This window comes from Sesamum indicum, linkage group LG2 (assembly GCF_000512975.1).
Source record: "Sesamum indicum cultivar Zhongzhi No. 13 linkage group LG2, S_indicum_v1.0, whole genome shotgun sequence".
NCBI classification, from domain to species: domain Eukaryota; kingdom Viridiplantae; phylum Streptophyta; class Magnoliopsida; order Lamiales; family Pedaliaceae; genus Sesamum; species Sesamum indicum.
This window is the reverse complement of record NC_026146.1, coordinates 4,146,050-4,162,383: the sequence shown is the minus strand read 5'-3', so window position 1 is coordinate 4,162,383 and position 16,334 is coordinate 4,146,050. Positions and strand designations below refer to the sequence as shown.

Below are 16,334 nucleotides of genomic sequence, written 5' to 3'. Positions count from 1 at the left end.
AATTGGGCAATCATCAAATGGGCTTAAAATTTGAACGGACTTAAATAATTAAGCAATTTTTTTTTTTTTTTGTATAAAGTTCAAAAATGGAAATAGAATAATTTTGTGTGGGATTTTTAATTGGTATTGATAGATGGATGTGATGAGGATGAGAGCAACTTTCGGTAGCTTCAGATATTGGAATTTCTTTGTGATACAATTTGGGGGTGCGATGAGGAAATTTAACATTGTAACTTGTATGCATGTGATCACTTTAATTGTTGTGGGACTTTATATGATGATGAGAATGATGCAGTGCGAGGACTTTAACGTTTATTAATTCTTGTAAAAACTTTAGATATCATCTTAGTATGTTTTCATTTGGTTTAAATGTATTTTTGGCGTCGTAATTTAAATTATTTGTTGTTTTCATCTTTCAATTTTATAGGTAGCATTCCGTCTTGTATCTTTTTAACTTTCGCAATTTCAGTCATTTTTTTTTTTGTTGAAGTTTACATCCATTGACGAGATTATGGGAAAAGACAAGGGATATAGACCTTACAACCACACGAAGAGCATAATGGTATATTTCAAGGTAAAAATAATGGTAAATCTAGGGGGGATCATGGTGCAGTTTGATTGAATTATCATTGGTGGCTTTATGTAATAATTTTTCAAATTGCCATCTCCAAAACCAAATCAAAAGTGTGGTTTGATGCTATTTTGATGGTTTAACACTTACATAGAACATAAGACGTTGAAACTAGTTAAAAAGCTAATAAAATTTAACAAGCTAACAAAATGCGACCAGCATAATTAAAGTCAAATACATAAAAAATTAAAATTATAATAAATAGGTCAATTCGATTAATTGGCAATTTGAGCGGTTTTAAAATTTTTCCTATCAACCCTAGCAACTGTAAACACTAATTGATGGATTAATCTCACTCATTAGCCCCAACTCCAAGGGGCTTCCATTATTAAGATAAAAAGATCAAATTACAACTCCGTTGTAGTCTAGATGGTTAGGATACTCGGCTCTCACCCGAGAGACCCGGGTTCGAGTCCCGGCAACGGAAAACAGGCTTTTTCGCCTTGCCTATAAGTAGTCTGTCGCGCGTTTTGGTCTTCCGCCCAATTGCCTAGAAGTCGCGGTTGCGACTCTTGTTGCTTCCGACAGTTACGATTCACATGATGTAATTTAAAACCCATAATGGGTAACACGAAAAGTTGCTACGGAAACGAAATCAAAAGCGCATTATTAATCCTACGGTTCCTACCCAGCAATGAGGAGTTTATGGAAGGGACCTCCTACTTTTTCAAACGCGACATCATCACATCATACACTACTATCATCATCCCTTTTCAAGTAAGAGGAGTCTTGTCTCACGACTTTTGGCACTAATTACACTGCTTTTCAGAAGCCAGATGCAAATGCAATTGATTGAGGTAAATTACTTTTTATTATATTTTGTGTAAAATAAACATGAAAATATACATATATATTATTTGTATAAATAAATAGTTAACTCTGAACCACTGATCAAAAAAAAATATAGACCATACATTTGTTAGGTTAAATTTGAACTTTTGGATTAATTTGATAAATTTGGATGTTAGATTTATATTACTTAAATATAGACTTAATTTATATCAAGTATCTAACGATTGATAAATAAAAATATTTTTGTGGACAACACATCCAGCTTCGAGTGGTTTTTTTTGCCTAGTTTATGTTTTAAAAGGGTATTTTATTTATTTATTTTTTAAAAAAATGGAATTTTTTTTTAAATATTAAAATTATTATAGAGGGGTAAAATACATTTAACCTATTTTTATGTAGACGCCAGATACAAATTAGGAATTGTTTTCTTGTTATCTTCCCCCCAGTGGGAGCAGAATATTGTGGGCATGAGTGGGTGAACGACTCTGCACTTTGAGTGTATAAATAGGAACGTTGCCGACATCCATTAATAATGTTAAAACCAAAGATATGGGAAGGGCTGTAACATCTCACAAGTCAATTCTTGATGTGAGAACACTCAACAACGTGTCATTTCACTTAAGCTACTTCCCCACATTATTCATTCTATTCTTCAAAATTATTTATTTATTTATTTTTATATATTTCCTTCATAGGATTTGAATTCGGTACACTAAATGTGCATATTTTCTAAAATACCATTTTTCTCTTTCAGAAATAATATAAAAATATTAATATTCAAATACTAAAATATATCTCCCAAAGTTCACTAATAAACCTTTCATAATTCATGAGGACAACTCCCTATAGGTTCACTAATAGTAGTAGTAGTAATAATAATAATTGTGAAGGAAGAGAAATTTATTAAAATCCCTATAGTTTTTAAATTTTAGCTATGATATTTTTGGAATCAAATGTTGAATAAAAATTTTAGTATTACAATTAGCATATATAGGATATTAAGTTGGGGTTATCTAAACTTTGTAAGTTATATCAGATTTTATGGACAAAATTAGAGAATACAGACTCAAAATCCCTTGAGACTATGGGAGAAGCCTATGCCTTGGTAGGAATTTTAATTTTTTTAAGAAAAATTAACTCAATCAAAAATTTTGGCACGATGGTTAAAGCTGTGATTCAGTAAATAAATATAAGGTTATGAGTTCGAGTACCATCAGATATACGATATATGTCCTACTTTATATATAGGTAAATTTGTTATTACTTGTTTTTTTTCATTGTAATTTGTAGTTTAAATGTGCTGTTGTTACGCATTTTAAGCGCTTTTATATGGCATGTTATAGATAAATAATATTTGTTTATTGCATGTTGTTACGATATATGGCCTATTACGGACCAGTGACAAAACCATTAGCCCTCAAACGAAAAATTTGGGATGAACTCATGAACACATAACCGCATTTCCACATAAGACACCAAATAATTTCGCCTGATCGTTTTTTCATTGCACAGTGTATCGTCCATTCTGACTTTATATAAGTCTTAAAATTTTATTTTGACAAAATATTTCACTATAGAACGCAGGTGGAAGCCTTAAGACTTATAAGGGATAAGCCCACTGATTAAGCTCCAAACTGTAATGATGTGAAATATGAGAGATGGATACCAAAAGTGGAAGAAAAATGGAAGGAAAGAACCCAAAAAGAAGAGTAATTAATTACGTCGGCAAAGGGTATAAAGTCTAAACTAATTAAAAAAGTGATTAATGAATGCATTAAAAAGCTAATATATAGAGATGCCGACCATACATACATATAAATCTAACACGCCGAAGCATTCAAGTCTTGACATGTCTATATACTGACTATGTGGTTGCTATGCTACATCTTCTATGTTCTACCCATATATCCGCCCACTCTCCATTTGCCATTTGCCCATCCAATTAATTAACTATTCAACCACTAATTAATTTCTTCTCTTCTCTAATTCCCTCCCGATTTATTTATTTTTTCCATAATTAATGAATACTTAATGTTTTCCATAACTCGTGAAACTAAAGACTCATTGCAAAAATAGAATAAGTAAAAGGAAAAAATGTAATTACTTCTAAATGAATAAAAAAAAATTTGTGAAAAATAAAATAGTAAATTACTCCTTGTGTTTTGAAAAATGAAACAAATTATCCTCTATCAAAACCATTGCTATGAAAAATGAAACACAGAAGATAATTTACTAAAAAAAAATTTTACAGAAGGGTATTTACTCATTTCATATATTGTAAGGGGGTCAATTGTATTTAACCCAAAAGTAAAATATTGGGTACCCGTAGTTTTCCATCAAAAATTGAATCTTTCATTGCAAAATGATATTGCATCAAATATTTTATTTAATAATATTAAAAATATGTATATATATATATAATATGTGCATTTTATATATATATATATATATATATTAAATAGAATACAAGATGCTACACCATTTTCTGGGAATATGAAGTATATTCCTTGGTATTTTTGGTAGCTAAAGATTTCAAGAATGAGCATCTCCTGAGTTAATTCGGATCCAGTTGCTGTGAGGCCTAGATACAAATCCGTGAAATGTGGGAACATCCCAACCCTCCAACTCCAACTAATTCTCCATTCATGCATCCAACTATGTCCCATATTTTAGGCAACATTTCAATATTAGTCTTCTAAGATTGGGCAATTTCAATTTTGATCCCATATTTTATAAAATTTGATTTTAACGTACCTTTAGAGTCTTCTAATTAATGGCACAACCCACGTGTTATTCATATGGTCATTAGTTAGTGATTTTTAGAAGGTTCATGGCGGAACGCTCACATGCATGCATGTAATAAAAACCCAATATCAACCACCATAATAGTGAAAAGAATTACTAAGTTCTAAATCATCTCTTATCCACTATAAATTCTCGCGAAATTTTCGTCTTTCAAGTGTTTTATGCAAAAATTGAATAGGTTTCGAGAGGTTTCCGAAAAGACCAACAAATGATTTAGGGACACTGGAATTCTTTTACTGTTGTAACTATTGATTTGGTTTTTAACATGTATATGAGGAAGGGTCATTATAAAAATTAAAAAATAAAAAATCACTGGCTACATGAAGAACACGTGTTATGCTTTTAGTTTTTAATGGTGGAGTAAAAAAAAAAACTAAATTTGATATATTTTTTTGACTAATAGTGCAAATTTAAACATGAATTGGGGTCAAAACTAAAATTTTATAAAATGCAGGATCAAAATTGAAATGTTTCATTCTTGTGGGAACAACATTGCAATTTTGCCGATATTTTATACCCTGGACGATGCAACTCCGCACTTATAAATACTGCCATATTTGGCCTCTATTTTTCAACACAAGTCACAAAGTAACTAACTAGTGCAGTGTTAAATCTCTTTGTATACACAAATTAAGATCAGTTCAATCTTCAACATGGCTGAAGAGAAGCACCACCACCACCTCTTCCACCACCACAACGAGGAGGAGAAGCCCGTCGAGGCGGTGACATACTCGGAAACCGCCTACGGCAGCGGCGGCCCCGGTGAGTACTATGAGACTACAGAAACCGTTGGATTCAACGTCCCTGACCAGGATAAGATTGATGAGTATGAGAAGGAGAAGAAGCACCACAAGCATAAGGAACACCTCGGCGAGATGGGAGCTGCTGCTGCCGGTGCTTTTGCCTTGGTACGTACGTTGTTTGTTTTTCTTCATGAACCCTAATTTTTGCAAAATCCTAATAAATGCCCAATATAAATCGTTAATCAACGCGCGCGTGATGATATTGTTGATGGAAATGATGATCAGTACGAGAAGCATGAGGCGAAGAAGGATCCGGAGCACAAGCACAGGCACAAAATAGAGGAGGAGATAGCGGCAGCGGCAGCGGTGGGAGCCGGTGGGTATGTGTTCCATGAGCATCACGAGAAGAAGGAAGCTAAGGAGGAAGAAGAGAAGGCTGAGGGAAAGAAGCACCACCACCTCTTTTAACCACCACCACCACCACAACCGTCGATCGTCGTCTATATTTCGAATAAATAACAAAGTGTGTGTCAAGTAGTGATGATGATTCTAATTTCAGTACTATATATGGAAATCATGATGGCAAGGGATGGATGTATCGATCGAGTGAAGCATATGTAATTATGAAGTTTGCTTTTCTACCTCCGATGAGTGTGAATTTGAGGTGTGTTCATGTGATGTAATATACGTGCGTAAATTAATTACTTCAGTATAACTTCTTGTGTCTGAACGAGGGTTTGGGTCTTTGTTTTTTGTTTTTTCTTTTTTAGATAATTACACTATATTCCCTTTAATTTGGTGTAAATACATAATGTAGTACCTTTGAAGTTTACTTACATCTAACAAATAAGTTTTTTTATTCGTCAATTTATTAAATTTATTGATATTAATAAAAAAATAATTTAAATAAAAATTAATATTTACTTTTGATTGATTTATACTAATTTACAACAGATCAAATAATTTTTTTCTAGCTAGATTATGCTAATATATTAATGCGCGAAGACGCATAGGGCTAAATTATCCTCATGCATTAATGTATAAAGACGTATGAGGGTGATATTGTTTTGACGGAGTGTAATTGTCCCTTTTTTTTATCTTGATAAATATGATTCATCAAATTAAATATGTTGGTAATTTTAAATTAAAAAATATATTTTAAAATTAATAAATGCACCGTATATTAATTGGTATTGTGCAATTATTAATATCTTTAATGAGAGATTATCAAGTGAACTTAATATCTCAGCTAAGCTAACTGCCTAATTATGCCTTCTGGTTTACTAATTCAATGAATGATCGATGACGACTACACAAATGGTAGTTTTTAGTTGTGCGTTCGTAATCGCGATAGTTTCATTATGAGTTGTGTGGCACGCCATTTTTAATCAGTGTATATAATAAATAATTTTCAAAATTTTAAAATATATTATAAATTAATAAATAAAAATGAAGAATATAAAATATATCAATAGAGCAATTAAGTTTGTAAAACTTGAAAGTCGAAGAGCGTTTTGGGATCACAAAAAATTGATGCGACAACACATAATATTATAGAAATAAACTAGGGATCGAAATTCCAATTATTGCTTCTAAACTTACAAAATATATATATAGTATATGTGTGTTCTGGAAAATGTTATAATAAAAATAACACATCATTACATCAGAATATTAATTAATTAACAATGATTTAACATAATTACTATACACAATCAACAATAACAATTATAAATGTCGTAAAAAAAAAATCCAAAGCTATATCTGATTTCATCTGGTGCATCCAGTTGGATGGTGACAACTGTTATCCATAGACATCAGAAATTAGAAGGACATGAAGCGAATTTCGAAGAAATCAAAGTGGTAATCTTGAAAAGGAATTGGAAAGAGAAAGAGACCGGAAACGAAGGAAACTATTCACGTGCTGCCACATCTCAACATGTGTCAATGTCGACATCTACTGATTTTTGCCTGATTTCATTAATTTTCAGTGCCACCTGTACTTATCATACTCACAATTCTAAGATAATTACTCCCTTTTCTTTTGTTTATTTTAAAATATTAGTATAATAAGGCCAAAGAAGGGAAAATACTCATTTCAAGAAAAATATAGTGCTATGCTAATTCTTAATTTGGGACAAGCTAGGAAAGGATGTCTGAACATGGCCATTTTTTGTGACTAAGAAGGAAAGCTTGTGGTAAACAATGTTGTCATGATCATTTGTCTGTAATTCAGCAAATTTTGATATATAAAGAGTTCAACCTGGCTTTTGATTGGGCTGGGCCATTACTTGGAAGTGGTTATAAATTGTGAAACCAAAACACTTTGCTGGGCCGACACTGACACTGAGTGAAACCTCCAACTGAACAACAAACGTTGTCCATCAAGAAATTAGGGTCCATTTCAATAAATTTAAGTATAATATTAAACGTCCCGCCTGTCCAAAAGTATTTAAGTGAATCATTTAATATTTAATAAATAAAACGCTGCAAAAAAGGAAATAAATACAGTCAGCCCATCAAACTCAATTTAAATGGACTTAAATATGAAACTAAATTATTGTACGACATCGTCTAAGTTTACAGCAAACAACGCTTTTCGGGGTTGGTTTGCGACTTTACGAGGATCATAAAGAGGAGCAGTGCTGCCGGTGGCAGTGGTTATATGTCGTCTTTTGTCGTTGTTATTACCTCAAGGTGGTTACACTTTGTACTAAAGCTGCTTCTCTTCCAACTACCTAATCCTCTCTTTTCCTACAACAGCTTCTTCTTCTCCTTCTGTGGGTTTAATCATATTGTTTTCCCCTAACTTTTTAACTAAATGAAGATGTAATACACAAAACCTATAAATTGTTTGATACCACCATTCTACGTACTAAACTTTTGTTCTTGCTATTTTTCTTACACCCCTCAAAAATGTAAATAAAAAGATCGAGATATAACTCTTTTATATAACAATCAAATTATTACTATTCACAAATGAAAGACCATGGAACGCATAGACCCTAGGGTTTAGTGTGCATATAATAAGTCAACAATAGAGATTGATGAGGGTAAGTATGGATTTTCATTCCATTATTTTGCTGATACCAACAAACGTCAACAATACTATATATAATTTTTTTAAATTATAAAATATTTATGTATAGTTATACCAAATTTCAAGAGAGAATTATCTCTATTTACTATTGTTTTTGGTTGACCCATTGGAGAATGGACGTCTCACATATGTGAAAAACCCATTATGTTTGCAAGCTTATATACTATAAAAAATTATAGGACAATGTTGTTTATTTTATGGAACATATATCAAGAAACTAATTAATTAGGAAAAATATATATATATATATACACACACACAAAGGTCATCCATCAATCTTGAGAATAGCAATTAGGAAGTGATTGGGTGGATACTTAATTGGTTTCAGGTACTCTATCATTATTATGAATTGCCTTAATTTCCACAACGTGAAAAGTTTTTTAATGGAATATGGGGGGGGTTGGAATCCTCAAAAGCAACCTTTTCATGCTCTAGCTACATTTCCAGTTCTCTTTCAATTAACACTTCCAAGGATATTTTATAAATATGGTTAAGCACATTACACTATGCTTCTTGGAATTTGATGACTTTATCTTATTTAATCATAAAGTTTGAACAACAAAGTGGCTGTAGTTTAGTGGTAAGAATTCCACGTTGTGGCCGTGGAGACCTGGGCTCGAATCCCAGCAGCCACATATTCACTCTTTTTATTTTTTGAGACAAATGCTTACACCAAACGGAATAGAGTAAATCAGACCTCAATTAAATAAATAAATGGCAAGTCAATTTGCAATATTGTTTTTTTATGACATTTTGAAATAATAAGGGAGTGGTTTTAATTTGATGGTGGGAGATGGGTTTCTGTGTTGATCCATTTATGGTAGAAAGGCAATAACATGCTTTTCTGACAACATATTCAGAATATTTACAACTTTCTTACCTTCCTCTTCCTCTTCTGGCCCACATAGCATTAATGTTTATTTACACTATAGTTGTTGTATCTCTTTTATCTACACAACCCAATAATTCTTAAATTACAACAAATTTGGGATTTCAAATTTCATATATAACACTGTCTGATTTTAAGATTTTATTTTCATTATTTTTACACATTCTCATATTGTTCCTACTCACACATACATTTAGGACTCGAATGTAAGACTTTAAATAGGATCTTGAGCCTTAAACTATTGGGTTATACTTAAAGAATTGACGTGGCTTGTACCTCAATTTGTGCCTTACATTAACATCATGATTTTTATCTTGAAAATGTGTCCCGTTAGGTAGAGGCGGCTCTGAAGCTCATTAGCCGCTCAAACTCCTTATCTGCAACCATTGAGACACTTATTTATATCATCAGACTAAATAATATGGCTTTCGCTGTCATATTGTTTGAGATATTGTCCACTGTAACTTTATATAAGTCTGATGTTTTATTCTGAGAAAGTCACCTCGCTAAGGAGAGAACCCGTGGACTTTAAACTGCTCAAACTCCTCATTTACAATCAATATGAAACGTCTATTAATAACATCATAAACACTAAAGATACTAAATATGTAAATAAAATAAATTATAAAATTAAAATACTAACAATCTAAAATTACGTAAGCAAATATCTTACTTTGCCCTCAAAAAATAAAAGGAAACAAATTGCATGAGATAGTTGGTAGTAGGTGTGACAAATAAAGCACCTAAATGTAAAAGGGACTATGGAAAATAAGATATAATTTGAGGGGGAAATTGACAATTAATTGTTATTGCATGAGTGTCGGCAGAGAAGAATTTTGGATGATTTTTCAACAAGCTCTCTGTCTGTCATCACCAAAATTTGTCCTAATTCTAACTCTATTATTAGTTTTAGTCTTTTTATTTGGAAAAGATTGACAAGTCCCAAATTATTATCGGACCCTCACTCATACCACCTACATTAGTATATAACAAATCCCATCTTCTTTTGCCTAAATCTATTCATAATGACTCCTCGGATCAAATTTTTTTATTACAATCAGATTTGTCCAAATCAAATTTATTATATAATAAATGTGATACACTTGTTACGTAATTGATTATTTTTCTTAAATTATATACTATAAATGTAATAATAGTTTCAACTTTGGTCAAACCTGATTTGGATTACAGTTTCTTCTCTCCACATTACTCTACTCATAAAAAAGAAAAGAAAAAGAAGAATTGATACAAATCATAGCTTATTAAAAATAATAGAATAAACTACATCGATATCTCCTTAAATTATATTTAATTACACAAATACCCCTATCTGTTGCAGAAATTACAAATACTTTCCCAAATATTATAATTGTAATTACGGTTACGGCCTCTTTTTAGGGAAGAATTTTTCAAAAGTATCTTCGAAATAAATTATACCAACATCCTTTTAGGAGTACAGTCCCTATTTACGTAATTAGATTTAATTTTAACAAATGTAGATATAATTTAGTAAATTTACTTCAACTACTTACAAAACCTTGTGTCAAGTTAATCACATGAATAATTGGTAAGAAACCATTCCACCCTTATCCACCTGCTTTTTGGTAATATCTTTTTCTTTTTTTCAGGGGAAGAAATAGATAAATATTTTTAATCGGACAAAATAATTAAATTTTCTACATAATCAGATCAATTATTATACTCTTTCAAATTTCAGATTTTTATTTTTAATTATTTAGATTTGATTAGGTCGATTGAAGTCACATGAGCTATGTTGATTATCGATCTTTCATACTATGAACGTAATAAATATACTTTAACCTTTTCAACTATTGAACGGGTTAAATATACGTTTTGAGTGCAAACATAATTTTCTTTATACCATTTTGATCCATTTTTGCAAATAACTTTTATGAATAAATTATAGCAGAACCACATTTGATAAAAGGGGTTTAATGCAATTTATCTTTCTGTGATATTGCAAATTAGCAAATTACCCCTATAAAAAATAGCAATTTACCCCCTTGTCTAGGGAGGTAAATTGCTTCATTTTAAAAAATACAAGGGGATAAATTGTTGCATTTTTTTAAAAATACGGGGAAGTGGTTAATTGCTAATTTTTTTCATAAAAAAGGTAATTTGCACATTTACAACATGCGATTATACGATTAAACCAAAATCACTTGGCATGATTTCAGGTCTGAAACTTAACTACTATCTATAGTTATATAATCGATCATTGAAATTGCAAATCTAAACAATATAATTACTATTCTAATATTCGGTTCTTTCACAATTAATTATGCAATCGTCCTAACCAGATTGGGATCGAAGCTATCTTAGGTTTATGCCCAGTTGAAAAATTCTTATCCGAACTAAATTTAATCGAATCAAATCAATTATAAAACAAATGTAATAAAACTTGTTATGTAATTAAGTATTTTTGTTGAACGGTATATCACTCACACACCAGATATATTTCACTCCGCCATAAATTTGTCCAAATTGCGGCCAAATCCAATCTTATTTAAAAATTTTCCAGGCTCAGTGTTGTCTTACAAACTTAGGAAATTATTTTAATTAAAACCAAAGTAAATGTAATTAGCATCATATTGAAGCTCTAAACCTAGTGAGACAACCAATGATAAGTTCGTTGACCGGTTTCATTTGATTTTGCTGTTTTCAAGAATTGTTGCAACTCAACTCCACTCCCATGTAAATAATTCCATATCTCCTCTCCTTCATGTTTCTGACAAATAACAACAATATTCCTGAATAGATTGGACCCTAGTGTCAAATCAATATATTTTGGATAAAAATACGTATAAATAAACATATTTTTACTTTAATTATTAGTCCAGAAATTAAAAAGTGAAAGTAAATACATAAACAAGTCGGTACAGTTTTCGAAGTAGTGGACTCAAAGAACGAATATTAGAAGCATATTAGGTAATAGGTACACTTCAACTATAGTTCGTCGATGTTCACATCAAATGGATCGATTCGAAAGTATTTAGAAGCGACTTAATATTTACAATTTTATCAATAAATTGTAGAAATTGATTGCTTAGAGCTATTTTTGATAATAAGCTGATAAATATTTATTTTAAATCCTCGCAAACACCCACTTAATATATAAGTAAATGGTGTTGATAGTACGTATTTAGCATCCGGAGAGTTGGGGTGAAAGAAGTACATTTAAAACAGTCACGTTAAAATGACGTGAACGATTGAATTCCAATCAATCAAGTATAAATCGAGGATCAGTATAAATAAAATAATGCCATTGAATCTTAATCATATAAATGTTACAACTTTCTTGAAATCCTTTAATAGTTTCCCAAAAAAATTGGCAACATTTGGATGTTTTGGTATGTATAGATGCGAACCTCGTATCAACATTCGTACTAAATTAAAATTTCAGACATCCCTTTTGTTTTTGGACAGTTTGATTGTTGTTGGCATTTTCTCCCTCGCACACCAAAATATGGATATCCCGCCATCGTTTTCCCGCTTTATTTTTATGTCCAAATTTCATCCACATCTCCTCCCCCGCACTTCTACGACAAAAATGCTGCAAATAATACTAAAAATATTATAGATATAAATATAAATATCTATTTATTCTAGGTCGTGATTTTTTTTCATATATATTAATATTTAAAATAAAGATATTTTGAATTCGCACACAATGATTTTGTGATATCATTATATTAATTTTTTCTATATATCGATAATATTTTTAAATTATTTTTTTAAAAAAAATGTAATATGTCATTTGAATTTTATTTTTATTTATAATATGTTTTAAATATGAAAATTAATTATCAAACTACGATTAATTAAAAAAAGAAATCCTACAAGCCTCTTTGAACAAGTTGCCCGACCGGTCGTGAAAAGGATGGGGCCAACCTCGTCTTTTCAACATTGGGCCATCTGTCCGCCACGTGGCTTGTCCGTAACCGTTGATCTGGTGTCGGCGGGGGGGGGGGACTGCGCGCAGCACTGTTTGCTTATTTAATGTTGGTGATGATTTTTCTATGGGTTTGCGCTCCGCACCGACGAAAACAGGGAGTGTAGCGCGTGAGTTTCAAGCGGACAGGATTGCGTGGTTCTGAATGTGGTCTACCTGCACACCTGGATGTACCTTTTGTATTGACTCAGACTCTCACCAGTTTCTTTCTTTCTTTTTCATTATTTATTTATTTTTAATAATAATAATAATTGAGGGGTCGAGATTTTAATGATTAGAGTTTGCACATATTTTGAGTTCCTTAATTATAATTTTTTTATATTTTAATTTTGTAACTGATTAAGATAGCAACTTAATTATACATAAAGAATTATATTGTTACTTTAATCAGTCACAGAATTATACTATCAAGTAGTTATAATTTATAGAATTAAAAATACCATTAAATCATAAAAAAAATATTACCAATATACTAGATTTACTAGTATGGCACTTGTTGGTAGATTTCGCAGTGCTTATTATTTTGCTTGTTCTATGAGACAGTTGGGGGCGTCATTTTTGGAATTTTCTGTCCCCCCTAATGTTGGCTTATTTGGATGGAAAGCTTGCCGTAATGCCCTCCCCACTTCCCTAGAGGATTGGGAGTTTTATTGGGGGTTGTCCGCTGTCGATGAAGGGTGATAAATGTGTTGTTCCTCTCACTTTACCTGTCACACCTTCACTGGGAATGTTATTTCCAACCTAAGAGGGAGTGTTGAAGATCAGTTTAGATAGGTTTGGAGGGCCTTGCCCAGAGACGATTTTTGCCTCTTCCTTATGCTTTGTTGGGACTATGCAAAAATAGCAACGGGACCCTGATAAAAAACTGCCACGTGAGTTGTCCGAGGGGTGATTCGTTTCTTGGCACACTTTCAGAAACCATCTTTTGCCAACGGGACTGAGAGTGGTGGCTAAGTCGGACTCTGGGCGTCGTGCCGTTTTGCCCGATCGATTTCCCTTGAAGTTGTTGAAGCGAAGCAGTGGCGGCCAGGGAGGCTGTATGCTTGGCCATTCGCTTTGGTTGTCATCGAGGGGGATTGTGAACCTTTAATTCTCAAGTTGCAATCTACCTCTTTTGATTTCTCTAGTATTGTTAAGGATATTAAGACATTAGGCTCCAACTTTTCTTGTCGTCGTATCGGGAATTAGGTGGTTCACTATATTGCCCCAACTGCAGGAATGTTTAGTGTGGGCTCCTGGAACCCCCTAAGAGTCGATGTGGACTTGTTGGTTTCTGTTTTAGACAATATATAAATACCTATTTTCTCTCTCAGAAAAAATGAAAAGTCACTCCATTAAATTTAAGTAACCCCCCTCTTTCACCTTATGAAACCAAACAAAGCCTACTCATTTTTTATTTTATTTTTTAAAATAAAAGAAAAAGGATATTACTAGTTCAAAAAATTGATACGTGATTATGCAAAGTAGTTCGAGAATAAGTACATGCAGCATTTAAGTACAAAAACATCGACAAAAAGGTAGGGCAGCGTAGTTGATCATCGTCCAAAATTAGAGGATGCGGCGCATTCAACCAGTTGATCCACCATTCCATTTTCTTCCCAATAAGAATGCAGATGAAATTTATAACATATATTATAGGGTCGATGGATTTTCTTTCATGGAAATTTCTAGTCCTAGCTGGATTCAATCAATAACATGCTACGTGATTAATTCAGCTCGTTTAAATCAAATTTAAATAATTTATTTTTTCATATTCAATACTCTGAACAAGAAATAACAATGGGAAGAAGGAGAAGACAATAAAAAATTTCTAATTTATTCTGTCTTTTCTTTTTTAATTTATAATTACATTGGTAGAATCAAAATTCTATGACCAACCACGTTCGCTATTAAATAGTACATGGTTGTCCCTCATATGCCTAAACGCAACATCAACTTTCCTACCATGGGGGATGACAAATGGTCCCTAGAGCATAATTTTATAATATTTTACATGAAATATTAAATAATTTGGTCATTTAATTCGCCCAATCCAAGTTGATTTAAATTATTATTTATTGATTAATACGAAGAGTGGTTGGAACATGTTTTCCTTGACATGTTCTCTACCTATCAGAAATTTAATGCAACATGAATGTGATTTGTCCTTAAGATGTTTAAATTTTAATTTGTGTCCTCACAATTGAAAACAAAGATCAACCTAACATTCAAGAATCCTTTCTAGTTAGCTGTTATAATTATTTTGGCCATCACTCCTTTCCCCCTTTTATTTGGACTATTTATTTATTTTTAGTGACAAATATATTTCTAATTGTATTCTTTTTTTGATTTCTCCGACTTTATTTAGGTCTATGGTTATATATCAATCTCGTCATTTACAATTTTTGCACCGTCTTAATAAGAGTAAATTTACAAATAATGTAAAGAGCGAACAATTAACACAGAGTTACAATCGTTGATCACTCAACATTTGAAGTCCGAGATCATGCCACGTGGATTAGTACCCGTATGGATAGCTAGTCCTATAATAAGTATCCCAAAGTTTATTGGTCCATGATACATCATTTTTAGTTGAAAAGAATATTATTCACCTTTCTCCTCGATATCGCACCCAATTGATTTAAGCATCGGAGGCTCATGGACCCTCTTGGCTCATGAAAACCTTTCAATGAGTCCAACGATCTGTTCTTCTTTCTCAGGTTCCAAATATTTTCTAATCAAACTTCTCTTGAAGTCCACTATCCCTATAATACACTCTAGCTATAACTCTTATATTAACATATAAAATTGACCTGGAACATCTAGTCGACATATATCGTAGCTAATCCATTTCCTTCAAAATATCTCAACCACTAGATTTTCAGATCGGAAGGTGAAACGTCAGATCAAGATGCATGGACGTGCGTGTAATTATAGTGCAATACAAGAATTATTTGTGCTCAATTATTCTATGCGTCACAATCTTCAACAATGCACATTCACTAAATGTAAAAATAGGACAGACTACCAGCACAATTCTTAAATTCATGTTGCATTCCCTGCTATTTTATATACTGTTTGTGACATTTTGACGGTCGTAGTGCGAGTAAGAAAAATATATGAAATAGTTGATCCATTTGTCAGACAGAAATAAATATAAAGAGTATTAAATGTAATTTTCTATGTAAAAAAAATTTATGTGTAATTACACCAAATTTTAAAAAAGAATAATATATTTATCTTAAAAAAGAATTAGTATAATATAATTATTTAAGTGTTGGATATATTAAACACGAAATGTAACATTTACAAGAACAGTCCATATGGGGCCACGCCACTTGCTTTGTTTACAACCTTATAATTAATGAAAAATATTAAAAGATAATTAAAAAGGAAACCCTCATACGGCACGTGGGTGCATT

General features: G+C 31.9%; 1 protein-coding gene and 2 non-coding genes across 3 annotated transcripts; all 3 read left to right on the top strand.

Moving 5' to 3' along the window:
* On the top strand, positions 986-1,058 carry TRNAE-CUC. Its single transcript has one exon. It is a non-coding gene; the product is annotated as a tRNA-Glu (tRNA).
* LOC105179370 (abscisic stress-ripening protein 3-like) lies at positions 4,794-5,701 on the top strand. Its single transcript, XM_011102980.2, has 2 exons — positions 4,794-5,136; positions 5,257-5,701. The coding sequence occupies exons 1-2, from the start codon at positions 4,882-4,884 to the stop codon at positions 5,437-5,439; spliced, it is 438 nt and encodes a 145-aa protein (XP_011101282.1). The 5' UTR covers positions 4,794-4,881; the 3' UTR covers positions 5,440-5,701.
* TRNAH-GUG lies at positions 8,635-8,706 on the top strand. Its single transcript has one exon. It is a non-coding gene; the product is annotated as a tRNA-His (tRNA).

Coding starts and splice junctions, on each gene's coding strand:
- LOC105179370 (XM_011102980.2), top strand. CDS start 4,882: ATGGCTGAAGAGAAGCACCACCACCACCTCTTCCACCACCACAACGAG. Junction 5,137..5,256: donor CTGCCGGTGCTTTTGCCTTG/GTACGTACGTTG, acceptor AATGATGATCAG/TACGAGAAGCATGAGGCGAA.